Below are 23,317 nucleotides of genomic sequence, written 5' to 3' on the forward strand. Positions count from 1 at the left end.
TCAATCGGGCATTGGACTATAACCTTCCTTCAGAGCCCAGGCTCTGAAGTCTGGAGCCATCAGAATGAGCCCTGAAGTCTGCAGTCCAAGCATTGAAGGGAACTGTTCATGGGGAGGCCAGTCCAGCCTAGGATGAAATGACCCAACCCCACCTTATCCCCTTTGGAGCACCAGGAACTCCATGCCAAGAGCTTGGGGCTCTGCAGCTTCTGTAAAGGGAAGGGTGAGAAGCACCTAGGGCAGCCATCTACATATATGCGCCATCATCTACCAAGCTTAGTCTGTGCCAAGCTCCTGGGCTTTTACCAACCACCCTCACATAGGATTCTTCTTCGCCAATGATCAGAAACCTTTTGAAAAAATGTTTCAGATATAATTTTTCCGTATACACTTAAAACTGTGTGAGACAGAGGGAGACCTTGGTTAGTGTCCATTTAAAGGCTGTTCCTCCAGGTGAGGTGGAGGCCACAGATTGATGGGGCACATCTTTTCTTGAAGATCCTGTGGGGTTATAGGCTGGGAAAGAGAGTCCTGTGCTTCTGGGCAGGCGTGACTGGATTACTCCGTTATTAAATGTCGATTCAAGATGGACTGTCTTTACTTTGTTGTGATCCTCACAACTTTTTCAGCCAGCATCTGTTCTTGACAAGCAAGAGTCTCTTCGAGAGCGACACCTTGCACTGTCCTTGTCCGTAGGTAAGATTAATTGACCCACAAGATTGCGTCCCGTCTCCAACGCAGTTCATTAGAGGCAAATGCTTTTCATGTATAATCATTAAGGATGTCCTGAGTAGGGTTTGAATTTTCCTTGTGCCTGGAGTCCAACGCAGCCGTGTAGTAACTATTGCGCATGAAATGTCAGGAATGTGTGGCACTGAAGGATGAATAGGTTGTGAAGGAGGGGTTGGTTGATGGATAGATTGATGGGCGGCTGGAAATGTTTGGATAAGGGTGTGTGGATTGGAATGTCTGTATTCGATGGATAGATTGTTGGATTCGATTGGATAGAGATGCTTGGGTTACTTGGAGGCATGCTTCGAATGGATGCAGAGATGATTGGGAGAGGTAGATGAGCTGGATGGGTAAATTGAGGTGAATTGCGATGGATATGTTGATATGGACGATTGTGAGGGATGAATGGAAGGATCATGTAATAGACGTACACTTTTAGGAAGATAGATGGATGAGTGGGATGCATGGACAAATGAATTTTTATTCGACGATGCATGAATTCATATGGGTGGATGAAGAAATGCATTGCGGTGGATTGGGTTGGATCAGTTGAGCTGCTTGGGTGGAATGGAGCAGATGGATTTACTAGACTGAATGGAAATTGAATCCGTGGGTGGATGGATGAAAATTGGATGGAATGTATTCTGGTGGAATGTGTTGGCTGGATTTGGATTGGAATAGTGGATACTTAATATGGAATAAAATTGAATGAACGAAAAAATGAATGGAATGGAATGGAGTGTAATCGGGGAAAGAGTTCCCAGAGAAGTGATCATGGCTCCTGACTTTAAAATGATGTTGAGTAGATATTTGATTTTCGATTGATTTAGACGTCTGACACTGGCTTTGTTCTGTAACTTCGAGGTTGTAAAGAAGTACAACTTTATTTTTCTTCAAGAAAGCACAGCCCAGTTGCAGATGATCTTGAATGAGATACAGCCACGAGACACAAACGATTACTTCACCCAAGCCAGGATTCTGCAGGAACACAGTGGACCAAGCTCTGATAACCCGGAAGAAGACCCTGAGGCGCGCGAGGATGCGTGCACAGACATGACAGGTAATTTGAACCGACTGGTTTTATGCTCTGCGACTTGGTTGGCTGCAGAATCATTTAATATATTTAATAAAGGTACTCGGTATTACAAAGGATAATAATAATCCGGTTCCACAGTGTCGGTTAAATGTGTATTTCCATCCCTCTGAGATTCTTGTTACGGAACAACAAACTTCATAATCTGTTTCCAGGTTCATCTGTACCCACGCGGTGGCGCTGTTTCACTACTATACTAACATTAAAGTCTACTTTCAACACGCAGATTTGGAACCTGTTGGCGTTAAGTATTAAGCTTATGCTAACCAGTGGTGGAAGTGGGAACAAAAAGTAGGGGAACTGGGCGGAGAATTAGAGGGCAGGAATAACCGAAGAAGGATTGGGTCAGTGGGCAGAGTCAGAGGAGTGGCCACAAAGAGCAAATCATTCTAATTTTTAGTATTTGTTTGGCATTACAAAACTAAGTTACAGCTTATTACGTTATTTAATTCAACCAATGGATACACGTTTATTTAAAGTATAATATGAGTTATTGACATTCAGAAACTGGGATATGTTTCCAATCACAAAATGCCCCCAATAGCTTAAAAGTGTTATCTCAAGCCATTTGTCTCGAGTATGGAGTTTCTGTCATCAGCACTTCTCCATTTTTCTACAAGAGCAGTTCAGACATGAAATCCGAGTTTGGAAATGTTTTCCATATCATCATGGCTATCCGATATTTGCCACATAATGCATCATCTGCTGCATAATTTCCAATTTTAACTAATAAATTGTTTGGAGCTCAAACGGATCAAAAGTTACTAAAATACGTGAATTGTGTTTCTAAGAAGTGGAGGGCCCTTTGCAAAGGTTGCCTGGTCACCTTTTTCACTGCTGCATTTGTATGTAACACTGGTACTATAAAGGCAAAATCTTCGAAGAGACTGTTAGCATGTGTGAAAATGTCAAAATAATAAAGTATCGGAAAATATACTGCATTTTGCTGCAGCCTTTCTTTTGCGGCATAATTTAGTCAACACTGTGGTATAATTTTGTGCCCTATTGCTGCATAATTCCAGTGCCCCAAAGCAGGCAGCACATGTTAAAAATGCTTGTGCATGAAGAAGAGAGACCCTGAAGTTTGTGAACTTAGTTTGATGTGCATGCAAATCCTGCATTGCCGATCCCTGGCGAGTTGCCGCTACTACTGCTGAAACAAAGCCAATGGAGTTACCTATGGATGAGGCAGACTGGCCTTAAGGGCAGGGCCGACTTCAGCACTGGTGGAGCCCTGTGCGATAATATTTGTTGGTGCCCCCCAATGACCACCTATTCCACGGACTCCCTCACTACCACCCTTTAACAGTGCTACCCAAATCTCCATAACCACACTCTCTCTTTCAGATATATTTAACTTGATTTACAGTGCCGCTGATACCAGTGTAGGGTGTCAGAGCACTTTACATCACATACACTTAGACAATCAATCATACATGTGTAAATCACTTTATAGGAAATGTTACATAAGATAAAGGACTACAAGGTGTAGGAGTCACATAACAACCATACTAGTAGGCAGTATAGTTTAATAGTGGTTGGTCTGGAGATACACAAACTCAGAATTTAGAACGTAATACCATGGGTGGGGGTTTTCTTTAATAACCAGAATTGATTTTTATCCAAACGAACCCTTTTTGCAACATTAGGAAAATCAAAGACTGGGGAAAAAAACACTTCTCTAATTTATACCTTGCAGTTTCCATTCAGCTCTTATATGACAGTTAATAGCTCACCGTTATATGTTAGGATTTCAAGTTACAAACTGCGAGTAACAAAAGGATCTCTCTGACAAAAGCAGTAACCCACTGACCTATTTACATATGCGCAGTTTATGATCTGCATGGTACATGTTCTCTGGAGCAGGCACATTAACCCTCTACGCTACCTTTCCACGAGTCAAAACTTCCACTTGTCAAAACTCCATCTCTCTTTAGGAAGAACATTAATCACCAGAATTATCAAGGCATTTTTATTGTTGCCGAAACCTGCTGAAAGCCAGGAAGGAGGCAGCAAGTGCTTTTAGAAACATAATATATTTGCAAACACGACGCCCCCAACTGCAGTCAGTGCACGGTTAAAGGAAGTGACCTGATTAGGGCCACCCAGGTCACTTGCAACCACCTCTCAGCCTTCCATACAAATGAAGAGTCGGTCAGACAGTAGAGGATACAAACCAAGTATATTTTATTCAGGTACACTTGAGCGGCGTCTAGTCTGACTGGCCTCCTGGGATTGCTGCAGAGGGACTCATTTCACCAAACATTGAGATACATTATGTACGTTTCTGAACCAAGAATGTCCCGCCCCTAATAGAATTCTACTAGCAAGTGCAGCTAAAACTAAGGAGTACAGTAAGATGGGTCCCGACTCTGAGACCAGGCGCACATTATCTTATTGCCTAGGTCGTTCTGTTTGTGTCTATCTATGGGAAAGGAATACGTTATTAAGAACAGTGTATTCATTAGCAGAGCAAGGCCTAACCTTGGAGAAATGAACATTTCCACAGCCTGCTTCGCGAGTCATGGAATACATAGCTGACGACATGATTCAAAATGGCAGCTGAATATAAAATGGTGCCGCGAATGCCAACTTAAGATAAGAAAAAACACAAGCAGGGTAGCAAAACATTTTCATTTCATCACGGTGCGATTGCACCAGTTGCACCGCCCAAGAACTGCCCTGCTCAAGGGTCCTGAGACCTCAGTGAGAGAGTCACCGTTGCTCTAGGGTGTGCTGCTCCAAAGGCCTGACCGCAAGACTGGAGTCGAACTTCAGCATGGATGGTGGTGGACAGACTTTTAAGGTTAACCCACACTTGCCACCGCTAAGGTCCACCTGCTGGTGCTACGACACTAGGGCTTCTAAGGTCCTGCGGGGCCTTCTAAGGTCTAGCATGGGAATGTGCTCCCTCAGGAGAGTGGTCTGGCGGACTGGTTATTAAGGCTGAACCTGGTTCCCCAGTTCCAAATTCAGTAGCTCTGACCATAGTGCCACATCCTCTCCCCCACTGAACACCATACTGCCCCACTGAGAGTAACCCGCACTGCCTTCAGCTACAACCCAGTTGCGCCTGCTATAGACACCTGGATGCGACTCAATTCAAATTACGCACTAGACAAGAGTAATATGCGGCCTAAAAAAAAAAGCAACAACTTCCTGGAAAGCGCAAACACTCAAGGGAATGTTATGTGATGTTATGTTAAAATAAATTTATAAAGTGCACGTACACCGGGGAGGTTTCATGGCACTACTTTCATTGATACCCAAGTCCTGAGGCACATTTAAAAGGCCTGACGCTAAATCCAGGTCTTAAGAAGGCTTCTGAAACTGAGAAGATTGGTGCAGAGGCGTATTTCAGAGGGAAGGGAGTTGCAGAACATGGGGGCCAAAATGGCAAACCTGGCACCACCAGTGCGCTTTAGTTTAAAAGAGGGAGTAGACAAAAGTAGCTTGTGTGCTGGGCGAAGATTGCGTGTGGGAACGTGCTTATTGATCAAGTTGCTCACGAATTTGGGGCTTCTCCCATTGAGTGACTTAAAAATAAGGCACCCACCCTTAAAGGCACAGCGCTGGACCACCGGAACCCAATGAAGTTCCTTCAGAAGAGGAGTGACATGAAGGTGCCTAGGTTGATGAGCAATCAGGCGTGCGGCCTGATTTTGAACCAGCTGTAAACGTTTAGATAGATAGAGGGGAATGCCGAAGTAAAGCCAATTAGCATAGTCAACATGGGACATGAGCATGGCAATAATCACCTGAATCCGGGCTTCGTAGGTAAGAAATCTGCAGATCTTTTTTATTTTCCCGAGTTGGAAAAAACAGATAGAGATCACCCACCCTACCTGAGGCTTCATAGTAAGGTCCTGACTGATTATTACCCCAAGGCTCTTAGCCGAGCTTGATGGAGAGGGGGACTGGCCCAATTAAATACAAATTTAAGTAAAGCATGTGAAATGTAAGAAGGAACAGCATGGTTACCCTAACGCTTTTACACTCATTATTCATGCATCAATGAGTGATGCATGAAAAGTTAAGTACATGACCACGGGCCTGGAAGGGAACCTTTTTAATGTCCATTGCTTATATCCTTTCAAGAAGAAAGCAGTATGGTTAAAAAAGATCACATCCCTGAACCCAGAGACAGTACCCCCTAGACTGGTGCACTTCTCCACCCGGGAAAAACAATGTTGTTCAAAGAAAGATGAGAAAACAAAAGTAGCACTTCACTGGCAAACTCGGTAAAGTGGAGCTAATGTGTTTGGATGTGAATAAAATCAATCTGGCCACTTTGCGACCACTCTATATTGCTTTATTTAGTTATTTTTCCACATTTTGAACCATTTATTTCTCTCTGTCCTAAGGCTACACTTTGGAATAGAAAAATGTCTGAAAAAGACAACATTTCCAGCAAAAGTGTTTTTCTTTTTTGGATCCGTTTCATGGAGGAATAAATAAAATAAACGAAAGGAGGAAAGAGAAAGTGAGAAACCGTTTCTTGAGGTCACGGTTTCCAGTAAGTGAGGAGAAGCAAGACAAAAAGAGAGTGAGGATGAGTGAGAAAGAGGAGGGGGAGGTTTGAGTCAGCTGCCAGCGGCAGAGCATCAGAAGGGGACACTGTCCTTGTCTTCTCTGAGGAGAAAGGAAGAGACTTTGTTCCTTCTCAGCCCGCCCCGCCCGTGTGGGACGTGTGTTTAAAATAATGAAGTAGGGGAACAGAATCTATCAAATGAAAGAAGTAGGGGCATGCCGTGCCCTGCCGATTCTGCCCACTTCGACCACTGCTGCTAACTTGACATTTCTTTCCCGTGTTGAGTAGCGTAACAGATCTTTAAGCCCCCCTGCATGATACCCTGCAAACCCCCCCATTCAGCTCCCTTGATTACCGGTCTTCCTTCAGTGGTGTTCAGGTACCTAGCCGCTGCACCCGAACCCAATGATACCGACAGTAATTACAGTTGTATTTGTTTCAAAAAGATCAAAATAGTTTGCAGTAAGACTGAGGGCAGGGCCTACCAAAAACTATTTTTTTGGTTGTTCTTGAGCGCAAAAATTGAAGTTGAGTTGTCACCGTGCTTGTCCTGGTTGTCATGGAATGTTAAACAAGTGCATCCATTAGTAAATGGAGCATTAAGTGACGACAACATCCTGAGGGTATTAGAGATGGAATCCGTTTCACAGGAAGTGAAGGTCAGTCTGTCATCCTCATTATCTTGACACCTTCCATCTACCTTGACACCTTCCCTCTACCTTGACACCTTGTCACTACCTTGAACCTTCTCTCCAGTTCTGGCAAGGGCAGCTGAGCGCAACAACAGTCAATCGCGGATCAAGAGCAAGTTATACTCAGACTGCTTATTACTGCAGTGGGGGTCCCATTAAACCTACTATTTCACGCCATACGCTGCCTGTTTGCTAGCTGTCTCCACGGTCCAGGAGAGACCGCAACGCCTTAGTGCTTTCACCACCGCTGTCCCAGGCTACTCGGGAGGAAAAAACTACATTCCCGGTGTGGCGCACGATCATCTGCATCACTGGGAAGTGCCAGGAGGTGCTCAAAGGACGTCGCGGACTCCAGCAGCGCGGGTCCCATTAAACCTACTATTTCACGCCATACGCTGCCTGTTTGCTAGCTGTCTCCACGGTCCAGGAGAGACCGCAACGCCTTAGTGCTTTCGTCACTGCTATCCCAGGCTACTCGGGAGGAAAAAACTACATTCCCCAGCATTCCCGGTGTGGTGCACGATCATCTGCATCACTGGGAAGCGCCAGGAGGTGCTCAAAAGATGGCGTGGGCTTCCGCAGCGCGGGTCCCATTAAACCTACTATTTCATGCCATACGCTGCCTGTTTGCTAGCTGTCTCCACGGTCCAGGAGAAACCGCAACACCTTAGTGCTTTCGCCACCGCTGTCCCAGGCTACTCGGGAGGAAAAAACTACATTCCCCAGCACTCCCGGTGTGGCGCACGATCATCTGCGTCACTGGGAAGCACCAGGAGGTGCTCAGAGGACGTTGCGGGCTCCCGCAGCACGGGATAAGGGTGGGCCCGCCGCACCCATCAGAGACCGGAGGAGACCTGGCTGCCCCCAACCCCCCCTCCCCGAGACCTGCATTATTAGAAGGTACAGTGGATGGTTCCTTTATTTCATATATCACCTCCAAGATATTTGAGTCATCAGCATCAACACTTTATTAGCTATATACCTGTCTTAGTGAGATAATACCAAGATGAACAAGCGAGAGGGGAAGGGCGTGCAGCCGGGTGGGAGTATTGTGGGGACACTTGAGCAATTTTTGATTAGGGCTACCTCTGTACTTGAACACGAGATAGTGAGGACGGAACAACGTCTATCTCTGGAGCCTTTCTCTAATAAAAGATCTTTGTTGGGGGGTATGGCTCCCCTCTTCACTCAGGACTGTGGAGTTAGCACTGATCAAGTGAACAAAATGGCATCAGATGTAGTCTCTGAGACAGTCCCCGAAATACTCACTGGTTCCAGACCCTGTGAGTATGTGCCCGAAGTATAGCCAATCTGTACCATTCAAAGAGCTGCAACCAGCGCATTAGGATTGTCTAAAACCTCGAGCTTGGGACTAATTCCTTACCCCGTTGTGAAGAGGAAAAGAGGGGGAGGCCCGCTGAGACCTAGATCTGCAAAATCTGCAAGGCAGTCTAGAAGATGGGGGATGACACCGCTGACTATGGTACAAAAGTCCAAAGTTTTGCGGAAATATCAAACACTGACATTCCCCAAGTATCCTGTCTGGTCACAGACAAAGTTTCGTGGCAGAGGTTGGAAACCCTTGTCTCTACTATGCTAAACCCCATTACATTGAGACTGGCCCAGATTGAAGATAAGATAAATGGTCTTGAATCACAGGCTAAGTCAAACTTTCGTACTACAGAGGCATTACTAATCAAAATCAGGTCCTCTCCACCGTCGAATGAAAATGTCCAGATCACTGAAGTCACTACCCAAGAGATAAGTAAACGGGCACTCACTGCGAAACCATCTATAACCACAAGGACGAAGTCTGTACCCCAAACCTCGGCATTCCCCTCAAATATTAATTCAGCCAAGTCTATGGATGAAATTAACAACACAGCTGATACATCCGGCGAATTTGCCCAAATGTTCACGAGTCCAACCGATGCCAAAAAATTAAATAAAGTGGCTGATGTAAATAATCTATCAATGGCCAATACTGACTGCGTAACTACTGGGCAGAGTATAATACCTTTGGGGCAGGGAAGCTCATGAGTTAACAGGAAGTTTGAAAGATCGGTCCGAGGCACACTAAAGACTGGTACTCAGACTTTAACTCTGCATCTGCCACCAGCGGCTGCCCCCTTGGTGGTGGTACTGGGAAATATGCCATTATTGCGGGAGGGTCAGGCTGAATCCACAGATCAACTAATGACTAAAGCCATGCATTGGGTGGACCAAAAGTTGAGGGGGGCAGGGGTGTGGGATGGGAGCATACAAAGTCAATTGATTATGGCTAGGAGAGTAACTTGGATAGGGCCTACAAGAAAAGAAAAGGGAGGGAGACTGTGTGGTCTTAAATTTTAATAATGTGTGAGAGGGGGTAGCGGGGTTACCGCTCCCCAGAATGTAAGGACCAGGATACAGTAGTTAGGCCACCAGATATCAGCTTTATTGAAACAAGTTCCCAGGGTTATGAGGAGTCAGAGCACCAAGGTAACAGTCTATGAGGAAGACGGAGTACTCGGGATTCAGTCGCTGTTCCTGTATGTTTGTTCTTGGTCACAGCTCGGTACTTCTTCCTTCTTGCGGATGACAAGGGTTCAGAGGTGTCTCTCGGATGGAAAGAAAACAGAACCCGGGGTTATTTACAACATCGGGACTTACGATGGTGAAAGGAAGGGGAGGGGAAGTGACGGGATCACCAGGGACCTTTTCCGTGCAACAATACGTTCGTGCCGGGGAGGTGTATTCTTTTTGGAAGGTGAACAAACCCACCCAAACGTCTTGTGACTACCGTCACCCACCCCTACCGGTTCCCTCCCTGTGAGAAAACGAGTCCCCTTAATCGGGCTCGTACCTTGTGGTGCCACACTTCTCCAGAAGTGTGGCGGGGCGGAGCGTGGTCTCGTTGGCCTCCTGGCTTTTTCGTCTCCTGGTACGCCAACGTCTCCGGATCGTCTCTCCTCTCCTGCTCCGACGGCTCTGCTCCAACTATCTCCGTCTCCTTATTCACGAACACTTCGGCAACTGCTCCTTCCGGCTTCTCCTCTCCTGGCTGTGTCGCCCCGTGTGCGTCCTGACGTAGTTCTTTTAACGGCAACCGGCCATCTGATTGGTGGACGGTCGGTGAAGTCAGAGGCAGCGCTCCTCCCTCCGATAATGGTCTGTCCCTCTTAAAGGGACCAGGGCTGTCCTGCAAGCGGGGCGGAAACGAACAGGAGTGAAAGTCCTCCCCCGGCTCGAGGCAAACAGGGACCCCCTGACATAATGGTTTTATTGTCAAATCTCTTTTGAATATTTTGGGCACCGACCTAGACAGGAATCCTAATAATATTACGGTGCTACCACTGTATTTTTTTATAGACCTCCCCTCCAACAATTACTACAGACCCATCAACAACGTTTGATGTTGGAGAGACAGACCTGGGCGGCTTCAAGAGGTTTACCCAGGGTATTTAATCTAAGATGTGAAAATAGATTTGCCCCTCTTTCTGATTTAGAAGCCTGCGACTGACTACAGCCAGCACAACTGAATCACACTGAGAGCAGCATAAGCCAGTCTTCAACACCTTTGCTTATTGGGGATGGTGCATAGGCAGTACCATCAATTCAATCAGAGAGTAGAGGGAATCCGCTTTTTCTGGTCTTTACCGCTGGTGATACCTTACTGTCATCTAACAGACAACAGGGGTCTCAAAATGCGGCACTTAAAGTAGATCTTAGGAATATACTGGGAAATTACTTGAAACAGTGTGATAAAAATCGGCTAAACACACAGCAAAATCATGATTGTTTAGTGTCACCTTCCCCTCAGTTGCCGCTAGGGGTGGCAGAAGTAAAGGGGATGAAATTGAGCAACCCTTCTACCATGCAGGTAATTGTAACTCAGGAGGGTATTGATTCCCCTAATTGTGATCCAGTAAGCCAATTATTAGCTATTGCATCATGGAACATTGCTGATTTACATTCTAAGATTGCATCCTCAGATTGGTCATCTTTCATAGAGGGGCATGATATCTGGGTCTTTCAGGAAACATGGACACAGAATCCCATTTTTCATCCAGGATTCCTGAACTTCGCAAAACCCGCAATTGCTAGTCAAAAGGGGAGACCCTCGGGGGGACTCACTATCTGGGTAAGGCAACACCCAGGATATAGGGTTGAAGAGATAACAACAGATAGCCCTGATATCTTGGCTATCATACTACGATCCCAATATGACTTAGATATCATAGTGATTAATGTCTATGCAAGAGGGAGACAAATGCAAAAAGAACTATTGATGGACAGAATGCAGAACAATGTCATACATTCACCCCAGTGCAGAGATCTGGGCCTAAATGCATCATTTTTTTGCTCATGCAGGAGGGATGGCGGGTGGAAAACGCTCAAATACTGTCTCCCTACTAGATACCATTATTGCGAACCTTAGGGGAAATAACTATATAGTTATCGCAGGCGACTTTAACTGTACTTTTGAACCCATAGGTTATGAAGATGGCGGCCTTAGTAGTGAAGAGGACTCCCTTTGGGATATCCCATCGTTAATTTTACCACCGATAGAAAAAAAAAATGGACAGAGGCTGCACTCCAGTTAAAAAGCCTGTGTCTGGAGCGGGGTATTAGGGCTGCAAATGGAAGGACTTTTTCTGATAGCGAGGGCCAGCATACTTACAATAATGGGTTAAGAAGTAGTCGTATTGACTATTTTCTTATTAATGTGGAGTTATGGCCCTGACTTATCGATATGGCAGTACAATCGAGAATTGAGAGTGGCCATAACCCCTTACTGCTAACTCTACAGTTAATGGGTTTGGGTAACCAGGCAGAGCAGACTGAGATAGTGACTGCAGATGTAATTCTGACAAACGATATGTGAAGGGTAAAATGAGTAACATTACTGGGAAATGATTATAACTTAGGGCAGATGACGATTGCAGTGGAAAACACACTATTAGCTATTTCAGCATTAGACTCCAAGGTAGATACCAATATTGCGATCACAAAGGCGCATGAAGAGCTTTTTGCTAAGCTCAAAAGTTTATTCATTAAGATTAATAAACCTAGCAGCCGAGTTCCTAAAAAATCAGCCACGTGGTACAATAAGGACTGTAGAGCTGCGTATAGGCATTTGTCTGCACGGACAGCGTATAAAAAAGCCCAATACATAGCTGAAAAGGAGTTTGACGAATTAAGATGGAATGAACTATTGCAGGCAAGTATTGGGAAAAACATGCAGAATTTCTGGCATACAGTAAAATAGGGAAGTGGTGAAATTACGCAAACCCCGGTTAATAATGTAGCACCAGAACAGTGGGTTTCTTATTTCCAGGCACAATTTGCTGCCCCGCCAGATAACTCCAATACAAATTTTGAACTAGTCCCAGAGACGACGTTGGCCTTTGAGATCAGGGAAGTTGAAATTGCCCTGGATGCAACCCAAACCGGAAGGGCACCCGGTCCGGATTGTATTCCGGGCAAATTATTTAGATATGATAAAGCCAACTGGCTTAAATACATCAATATATCAGCAAATGCTATAGCCAGAGGGGCTCCTATCCCTGATTCTTGGCGTGGTGCCGAAATTATACCGATTTATTTTAAAAAAAGTGGACCGCACCTGTACAAGAAATTATAGGGCAATAAGCTTAATAGATACGATGCAAAATATCTTGGCCAGGTTTGTGCTGAGTCGAATAAATACGTGGATAGGTGAATGTGACATTCTATCAACACTACAAGCTGCCTTTCGCCCCCATGTTAGCACTATAGATCAAGTCTTTAGATTTCTGATGATTTACTGGAGCACCGTAATCATGGCCGGGGGAACCATATACGCAGCCTTTACAGATTTAAAATCTGCGTTTGATCTAGTCACCCGAAACAAACTATGGGAATCTCTAAAGGAAGCAGGGATGCCTCCAAAATTTCTTTTCTTGATTGTTAAATTACATGAGTCTAACTATGCTCAGGTCCGCTGGGGATCTCACGGAAAGGTTACAGAACGGTTCCCAGTAAGCAAAGGAGTACGACAAGGTGGGTTTTGGCACCCACCCTCTTTTCGCTATTTATTAATAGGGTTGTTACCTATTTTTTAACATATCCAGCAGATGCTCCCTCACTTGCTGGTTTAAAGGTACCACTACTAATGTTTGCGGATGATACCTTAATTCTATCCAAAACTCAAACCAGTCTGCAACGTGCCTTGGATAGATTTACGGTCTTCTGCAAAGACCATGATTTAGTGGTTAATGTAGATAAAACGAAATTCATGATCTTACATAGACATAAATCAGTGAAAGGGAGAGTAGTACTGGATAATGTCCTACTGGAACAAACTGACACCTTCACATATTTGGGAGTTACCCTGGGAAAAAGGTTAAATTGGAAACCCCAGATTGACCTATTGGCTCTAATGCATGCCCAACTTGCAGGTGTCCTTTTAAAAGACATCGGCTCTCACATACCAAGCTGGTAGGCTCTGCAATAACGATCTATAATGCAAAGATTAGGGCCTCAATATTGTATGGTGCCGAACTATGGGGCTTCGAAAATGTAACATCGCTAGCTATAGCCCAAAATAAGTTTATGAGATCGTTGACAGGTCTCTCACAATCAACGCCTCTTAAACCCCCTCTTCTTAGATCTGGGTTGTACCGCATTGGAGGAGTTAGCTCCCTATAGGCCCATAGTGTATTGGAGAAGGCTCTGGACTACGCCGGAGCTGCTACCATATGCTAATGCATTGAAATATGTAAAAGAAAATGACTTGTCAGGTAAAATTAAATGGTTACAAAAGATAAAGGGCACGTTGGCCGATATGGGGTTTAGCCATCCGTGGGAGGATCCAGCGGGTAGTTTGTTCCCATCCAAAAAAGATTACATGGGAGCTTATTGGAATATGGTGAACATTAAGTCATTGTCACTCATACAAGACTTGAAGCATATTGGAAATTCATTACCAGACCATGTGATAGGAAATTGTTCCATCAATTCAGAGTAGGCTCACTACCCATAAACTATTTCACGATAAAATGGCAAAATGCAACAGACATTAAATGCCCTTCATGCCATTTGATGGATGAGTCTATAATGCACATATTGTTCGTATGCCCGCGTATAAACGCTCCAGAAATAAATGGTTGAAATTGATCTGCTCCAATCTTGGCACAAGATTAAGCATAATTGCTCTTCGCAAATTTTCAGAAAGACATAGTTATAGCAATGGCTAAGTTTTTGAGCTGGATGTGGGACATTCGTAGAATTAATATGAATAAACCAGGTGTTGTGAATGTAAACCCTCTTTGTAATAACTAAGGGATTATGCTCTCTGCAAATTGGGGAGGTCTGGAGCCGAACTTAACTTGAGACTCACTGGCACTTTAGGTCTATTCCCGCTAGCTGCTGAGATTTTGAAAAACACCATATCTAAGGCTGTTACCATATATTAGGTATTATCAGTGCCATACCATGAAATGACAAACGTTTTGAAATTTAAAAAAAAATTCTTTTAATATTTTAATTTTTTTTAATTTTCAATTTTGTATTATTTGTATTACCAAAATATGTAATTAGTGGTGATTAATGATTAATGTTTTGTATCTTAGTGTGTCTTTAATGATTGAAATTATCGAAATAAAGACTACTTTGACTTTGCAATGGTGTTCACCAGACACAACTTATGGCAGATCAAGGACACATCAATGGACCCAGTCAGATAGGTAAACATTTAAGGACACATCAATGGCCCCAGTTGGATAGGTAAACAGTTAAGGACACATCAGTGGCCCCAGTCAGATAGGTAAACATTTAAGGACACATCAATGGCCCCAGTCAGATAGGTAAACATTTAAGGACACATCAATGGCCCCAGTCCGATAGGTAAACATTCAAGGACACATCAATGGCCCCAGTCAGATAGGTAAACATTTAAGGACACATCAATGGCCCCAGTCAGATAGGTAAACATTTAAGTACACACGAATAGCCCCAGTCAGATAGGTAAATATTTGCCACCTCAACGGCAAGCCATAATAGGTTGTACTCATACTTCAAAGTAAACCTGATTTTACATCCAAGATCTATTGATCCCATCGTTCACACACCATGACTACAGGCTGTAGAGTTGGCAATTTCAACATGACATCCATATTCTTGTGCCAATATTTACATTAGATATTGGTTTATAACTTACTACACTCACATACACATAAAATGACATCAGAGCCAGTTAATTGGCAAAGATGGCTCAAAATATAACAGCTGTCCAAAGCCAAGAGCCTACCAAAGCAAGCAGAAAAAAACAAACAGCAATGTGCTTTGGCACAGACATCCATGCATATAGACCCCTTGCCGTGTAGATTCATACAACGACCTAGTTGACCCCCATCCAACATAATTTAGAGTGGACTGCTCTGACCGCAAAGAACACAAGCAAGTATGACTCACTTCTAAACATTTCAAACACAAACAAATACAGCTTCATCAAAGCACATTGGATTTAGTGAACTAAGGCACAGAACCGGGAAGAACGCCCGGACTCAGGATGCATTACAGGACATTACAAATGTTGGTAAACATTGGCATAGCGAGGATGCTAGAGGCCCCAGTGCAAGCATGTGAAATTACCCCCCTACTCCATCCCCCCCCCCCCCCCAGGCTCCCTGTGCAGGAGTTAGAACGACCATAATTGGAGTGCAAATGGCCTCAAAGCTGTAGACCCCAGAGCCCCTGCTCCTGCTGCACAATCTGTTAGTAGGTACTATACAGTGCACATAACCCAGCCTCTGTATTCCCCCAGTTTCCCATCTTCTTCCACCTTCAAGACTCTCATTCCCTGACCGACATCACTTTGGTTTCCATCACCTCTACCTCTTATTCCCTGAGTGACATCACTCTGGTTTCCCACTACTCCATCTCTTAGTCTCTAACTCTTTTCACTTAATATCCCTAACCTCCCCTCTTCCATTATCTTCCATTCATCTTTTAGCTTCTTCAGGCACGCTGCCCCTTTCATGTCTCTTCGTTTTCCCTCTTACCTCCATCTTTAAACGTTTCCCTTTCGGCTCACTCAAGTGTGTTTCTTCTCCCACTCCTCTCCCTTTTTATTTCAATGATTTAGCCTTTTCCCCACCACTCTGGTATCTCTCCTTCCCATTACTTCTCTTCACTCTTCCTGTAAAGTCCTTACCCACCCTCTCTCACCTTCGTTCCCACCTTGCACTGTGTGGCTCCACTCCTTTCCTCTTTTTTGTTTGACTCCTGCTTTCCCATGGCCACTCTCTTGTGTTTCCAATCCCATACTCCTTTTCAGATTATTTGTCTGTTCCCTTACTCACTGTCTGAATCATTTTGGTCCTCACCTCCTTTCTCTTTCCATTTCCTTTCTTCTGTCTAACTGTAACTTCTTTTCTGTTGGTATTTTCGCTGGATGTTTGCATTCTGTCTGTTTATTCTCATCTTGCATTTGTTCCTGCGTCCCTCTCGTTCACTCTTGCTGTTAAATAGTTTTAAGTTTCTGTACCACTTTATTTCATTTTTTTCTACCAATTCTTCGTTCCCTATCACCCTCCATCTCATTGTTTTCTGTCATTTGTCTTAACCTCGCTGTTTCACTTTTATCTCTTACATATTCAGTCTCCACTTTCTTTTTCACACCCTTTATTCATTTCTCAACCATCAATTGCTGCATGTCCTCTCTTCCTTTGCATCCACACTCCCTTCTTTTCCTTTCCTGTCACCACGTTGTGTTATTTGTTTCTGCTCATCCCAGCCCATCAGGCGAGGTCACGTTAAAGGAGGCCACAGATGTAACTTTGACAATTGCAGCAGGTTGCAACAGCAACGAGAGAAATGGCAAAGATTTTTCAAGAACCACATACAGCAAAGTCCAACTCTCAGCTGGTGTAGCATAGTTAACTGAACCTTGAGTCTCATGCACACAAGGAACAGGTCCTGTGGAAGAAGGGCTACAAGCTTACTTGAAGTATAGACCATGCTTATTATGCAAAAGTCTTATCCAAAATACTGAAACCGCTTTATCACAGCACAGAGATACAGAGTTTCACCTCCCCAAGCAAATGAGCGTCAAATGTTGCTTCATCCCCACATTTCCCCAACAGTTCTATGTTTTTTTGTGATGATCAGTCGAAGAAAGATAATGTGACAGAAACCAAAACTTGAGATAGTGTTGTAAGCAGGTGCGTGGCTTTCTTCCAAGAAGAGACCTCGAAAAAGATACGAAAAGCTCCCACATGTTGAGCTGGCTCCGTGAGCAATCCTGGCTTTGGTGTGCCAGGTATGAGAGTGAGGCTGTGTGTCAGACGCGAGGAGGCCGCAGAGGCTTGCTTTCACACAGGCACACTACATGGCTGCAAGTTACGCAACATGACATTCAGTAAATACGCCTGTTGTGTTTATTTGTTCTAAATTTCCTAACTTGCTTTTTGAGTACATTAAACCGTTATTTTTAGCACAGAATTTTCGGCGAGATCGACTAGCCTTACTGTACCCTCAATTCTTAAGTACACCTGCTGTCTGTTTTTGTGTTTCGTGGTGTTTAGCGGGGTTTTCATTCTTGTGCATGAGATGCTGTATGGTTTTTTCCTCTTATGGAGGGTGAATGATGCGCAGATATCATTGTAATTGTGTTTTGCTGAACTTTAATGATGTGTTTTATTCAAATCGAATAAAGATTAATGAATGAAAATACGGTATATCTCAACAAAATTTGCATGAATCCACAAACTGCCGCAGGCAGCAGCAGTGAAATCTCCCCTCAGCATGGGCAGAAGACCAGGTGCAGGGGCATCAGGTCCAGAAATGTAAGGGGTCCACTGGACCCCGATTATTGCTGTATGTGTCTACCATTTTTATTGCTTCCACTAAGGAACTTGGCACCGTTTCTACACCAGGGGGCAGAACCAGGGCACACTTCCGCCACGTAGAACTGGAACCCAACGTAGATGGAATGGTGAACGCCTGCCTACCTCACCCAAAAAATGAAAATCACGAGTAGCGGCTATGCAAGCTTCCCTCCCTGAATAGGTCCACATGGTAAGCGAGAAGCACAGCAAGGCCCCCTCATAAAACAAGGATAGGTGAAAGCCATGCTGAACACCCTACATAACAATAGTTAGGGTTTAGGTCGATGAAATGTAAGCCTACGGCACCAAAGGTATGGCGTGCAGCGGCGAGGGGATAGGTGCATGCAGCTGCTGTGACACCCTATCCCATGCCTTTAAATGTAAAGATAATGCTTCAAGTGCCCAAATGAGTATCATTTCTGCTCAAAAGCTAGTCCTATCTGAAGGTGGTGTGATATGGGCCACTCAACAACTCTGTGCCGCGGTATTACACAGGCCCCTGCAGCCGCTGCGGCTCATGGGGGATCCTAGCCTTTCAGGAGGGCCCCATTGAGGCCAGGGTTACGGGCCTCTCATCACACTATGCAGGGGGCCCATCCTTTTGCATTACACCGCTGCGCATATGTGTGCTTATGCCACTCTTTAAATGCATCCTAGGCGCTCATCCTTAAATGTGATCAGTCCCTGTATCCTGCGCACAGTCAGTGTTAAAGTTGAACCAGATGCCGCCTGGTTGCGAGCGTATCAGAACTTGGCAGAGGGCTTTGAGGGATTTCAAATACAGATTCCTCAGCAATCAAGATAGTTGAGTAAATGTATTTCTAAAATCCTATGTTTTTATTTTATTGGAAAGCGTGGGAGCTCTGTCAGGGTTAAGAGACAGCTATACAACCATTATAGGACAATAAAAGTTTGCAACTGACATCATAGTGTGATGGGGGGGCTGCTATGCAACCTTAGAAGACAAACTGTTCTAGTATCTCTTCCCAGGCCTCAACATTGATTTGGAGGAGAATGTAAACTTACATTTTGCGGCATGGACAATAGCATCGGAATGAGGTCGGTATGAGACACAGGGTGCTTGTTGGAGGGCTGAGGGTCACTAGCGGTCTCTGCCACCTTGGAACAGGGGGCACAGACTCACTGAGACCTTCTGTCGGCCTCAGGTTTCCCCCTGTTCCCCTCCAGTCTTCAGGCTTTAGCCCCTAATGAACACATGCAAGCAGGAGATGCACCATAGAAACTGGCAAGGATCCTGCGTTTACACACATTGGACTCTCCTGAGGGTCTGTGTTGGACCCACCTCTAGGGAGCGCACTGTTCTGTGACAGGTTACAGGCAGCCATTAAGGGATTCCTTCCGCCATGCCTGCTTGGACAGGCTCGGCTAAGCAGCTCGAGTCCTGCATCCTTTTACAATGCGCTTTGCACTCTTGGCCCCAGTGGACAACGAGTGCCCGCCTCCCACTGGGGCCTGCAGGGTGTTTGTTACCCCACCACCAATGTGTCCTCACAGACCCTTCTTATTCTAGGTTTGCCAGGACTGTCTGAGGGCTTCCCCATGCCACATACTGTGCCATTTTTAACCAATGCTGGTAAGAGACATTAAATGCCTCTTGCCTTTCTTCGCAGCGGGGCTTCTCTTAGTAAACACCTGTATTAGGTTGAAATTGGGCCGAGCGTTAAACCATCCAGTCTGTGACTCACGGGCGGCTCCTCCGCTAAGATCATCGCCCCACTGCTCTGTGAGCAGTTGAAAAAGGAAAAATGAAATGAAAATAACGAACAATATCATCATTTTAATTTACCGTTGTGGCTCAGCTGGTTAGGGGCGGGACGTGGTTGGACATCACAGGAACAGGGGAAGGAGTGCGCATGACAGTTTGGGCGGCCGTCTTGAGACGGCATCACAGTCATGTGCACTTTGCATGTTCTCAACAGGCTGTATTGCACAGTCTCCGTGGAGAACATGCTCAGGCCCCCACTCCCTGTCTGAGCGCCGAACCACGGCGCTCAGACCAATCACAATGCTGCTGTAATGCAGCGTTGTGATTAGCTAGGGGAGTCTGTGAGCCTGGGTAGTTCCTGGTTCCTGCTTCCTTCCTGCTCCCGGAGTGACGAAGAGCGAAGAGGACCGAGAGGCGGAGGCCAGTGTGCTGGTAAGTGCTATTTATTTACTTTTTTTTTTAATTTACCACCACGCCTCACCACCCCCGTTAAGTAGCGGCCGCCTCTGCTGTGACTCCTAAGTCTGTCGTCATTGGAGCTAGGTCACGATGATTGCTGGTACCAGGCCCTAGGCGACTATTGCCCCTAGGTATAGTCCATCTGCTGGACTCGAAGTGATTATCACTCCTGGCTTCACAATAAAGCTAACAAGCATTGGCATAGCCAATAGTTCTCGCCTTTGGGACCTTATAAGTGTTTAGCCATGCAACGGTTGATGTTGTTGCACCAAGGATATTGTGCTGCATAATTAAATACTTATAAGGTTCCAAAAGCGAGACCTATTGGCAATGCCAATGCTTGTTAGGGTCCTACTGTGGATCTTGTCCATTTCAAACGGTGCAAGAACAGCATATTGGACATTAGTGAGATCTATAGTCCTTCACACCCTCTACCCTGGACAACGGGCACCACTTCCTTTGAGCGCTACAGGAAAGGAAGTGGCATGGAATAAAGACCATTATATAAAAGGTTGTTGATGGGAGACCAGTCTGGGAGACCAGCTCCACCAAAAGAATTACAAATAGAGGTTAGCACTGAATAATGAAGGAAGTAGTCAAAGATTCTAATTGGTGTCTGCATTTTCCATAGGAGATGGGTGGAGCCCATATTTCCCTATCTGCAGATTACAGACTTGGCTCACGTTTCTTCCATTTCTAGTATCCACACCTTTGGCAGAAAATGGCAGACAAATAGCAGATAGAGTTATGCAAGAGGACCACTACAGAGTGCCTGGAGCCCCTCTACACTGAATATACCACTTGTTTTTCTGGATTGCAAAGTGACTAAGGAAACTCTGACTGCCCTACTTGTCTGGTCCGATGACAGAGATCGCCTTTCAGTGGTCGAAATGTGGCAAATCAGAACTGTCGAAATAACTTAGTGTTTCACAAACTGATCGTCCTACCTGAAACCAACCAGAAATTATGCGTTTGTACAATTGTGAGATTGACTTAGAATACATAGGGAAACCTATACATTTCAGACCAGCTATGTAGTCTTGTAAAGCGTAGGAGGCATGAGGCAAAGAGTACCGTGCAGAGGTGGCTCGGTGGACAAACTCAGTAGCATGGAATTGCAAAGCAGATTGAACTTGAATGTGGTTCTGCCTGCTGAGTGTTAAAATGAGTGGGTTCCTCCACTTCAAACCCCTGGAATAGTGTTTCCCACCCCTACTCATTGTACATGAAAGAAAGCTAGACACTTAAATTCAAGAGCTACACATTTTCAAACTTGATCACAATGACAGAAACTTGAATTATTCCGACATTTTATTATGGTTTGTGACCAGCAGCAATCGCGTTCTGGTATAGTAACAGAATTTAGTAACCAATATATCACCTGAAGCAAAATTGGGTTCCAAATTTCGTTTACAAAAATACTGCCCCATTAGAGTTAATTATATAATAAATCCACACCCTGGGACAATTAAACAAGGTTTACACGACCAAATTTGTGTCAGAAGATATTTTTTCTGGCAATAGTCTCACATTTCAGTGTATGCGACTGCTGAGCTGGTGTAGGGCTTGTCTGCCACTTGGACCCTTGCATTACCGGCCCCAAAGGACATCAACAAGGAAGGATGGCGAGCTTGGAAATTCTGCTTTAATTACCTCTCGGCCTGGGAATGGCGCTTTCATTAGTGCACGCAGGATGCAGGGCCGGGAACAGGCTCCATGTAGATGTCACCATAGTGTGAAAATATAATTAGGAACCCACACTTTGCTCGTGTTCCTGCGAGCAGCGAGCGCCTGCAGCCAGTCTGTGGTGGCGAGGAGGATGGCGTAGCCGAGATGCCTCGTGGGCTCTGTCCATACTTGCCCACAGGCCGCAATACATTGTTTCCCTCTCAGCTGCTGGAGGAAGGAGACAATCTGCATAACATGAGGATGGGACGGCAAAAGCGTGAACGCATTTTCTTTCGTCCCGTCTAGGGCGGGCAGGGGACATTTTCCATGCCGCTCCAGAGAAAGATTGTTTAGGTTGCCACGAAATGGCGTTGATTTCAATAGGCAGATGCATCACTGCGGTCGTCGAATGCTAGAAAGCCGGAAATAAATATATGAAGGCAGACAGTGAAAGGGGGAGTGAATGAAGAAGGGGAGTGTGCCAAGTTTGAAGGGAGAACTGATGAATGAGGGAGGAAAGAAGTGAGGAAAGAAGAAAAAAAGACTGATGAGGAAGAAAGAAGGGGAGAGGAGAAAGGGAGTGGGAAGAAAGAGAAGGAAGGGAGAAAGAAGGAGTGGAAGAAAGTATGCCAAGGAAGAGAGATGAGAGTGAGGAGGAAAGAAAGGATGTGATGAAGAAAGGGAACAACGAAGGGAAGAAGGAAGGAGGAGAGTAATAACTTAGAGGTGGATGGAGGGAGTAAAGGAGGAAGATGAACAGAAGATGAAGGGAAAAGGGGAGAGAAGTATGAATGAAAGGGTGAAGAAGGGAAAAAGAGGAAGGAGAGAATGAAAAAAAGCGTAATAAAAACAAACTTGTGTTGGGGCGGGGGGTACGAGGAAGTGCTTCCCTTATTCTGCTCCAGGAGGACTTGAGTGATGCCCACTCAACGCGTTGCGTGCTGAATGAAATACCCTTATGAAACTGCAGACAGAGGGCGCAGTTGGGCCCAGAGGTGAACGTAGTTAGGGGATGTCTAAGAAACTGCAGCGCCTCGGGGGAGGCAACGGACCCCTGTGGAAGCACCTTTGATGTTGATCATTAGGGCTAAGCACAGGGAAGACCCGAGGAGCAACTCTTACGGATGCAGACCGAGGTGCGTGATGCAGGAGCCTTCGACAAAAGGATAACAACAACAAAATAAAAGAATAAATACAAGTTGAGATGTAAAACGTTTTTATATTAGTGCACAGTTTATTTGATGCAAATCGAATCAAACTCATGACCATTTGGAAACCGGGCGCCTGAGAGGGAGGGCGAGGGTGAGACAGGCAGGGGAGGGAGAGTAGAGAAATGTAAGCAAGCACGCGCGGCCATGCTAATTAGAAACAGATGGCCCCTGCTCGAGTGTTAGAAAAGTGAAGACCGATTCCTAAAGGTCATCTCCTAGGGCAGCACATGCGCGCTGCGCTAGGCTCGACCTAAAAAGCACTGCCAGCAAACTACAAACTATAAAAGTGCATGTCTGTCTATCACACTCCTTCATCCATCATACCAACAAGGCGTGTGTCCTATAAAGCGAT

The 23,317-nt window shown here is 45.1% G+C and overlaps 1 protein-coding gene across 6 annotated transcripts in view; it reads left to right on the forward strand.

Moving 5' to 3' along the window:
* Positions 1 to 23,317, forward strand: part of THADA (THADA armadillo repeat containing) — a 1,526,823-nt gene that overhangs the window by 304,154 nt on the left and 1,199,352 nt on the right. For 4 of the 6 annotated variants that reach the window (XM_085612787.1, XM_085612789.1, XM_085612788.1 and 1 more), the window contains one exon: positions 1,631 to 1,792. The exons of the other annotated variants lie outside the window; for them this stretch is intronic. In XM_085612787.1, the coding sequence (XP_085468913.1) occupies positions 1,631 to 1,792 (162 nt within the window). The remainder of the gene's footprint in view (positions 1 to 1,630; positions 1,793 to 23,317) is intronic. 6 annotated transcript variants of the gene reach the window in all.

This window comes from Triturus cristatus, chromosome 6 (genome assembly GCF_964204655.1).
Source record: "Triturus cristatus chromosome 6, aTriCri1.1, whole genome shotgun sequence".
NCBI classification, from domain to species: Eukaryota; Metazoa; Chordata; class Amphibia; order Caudata; family Salamandridae; genus Triturus; species Triturus cristatus.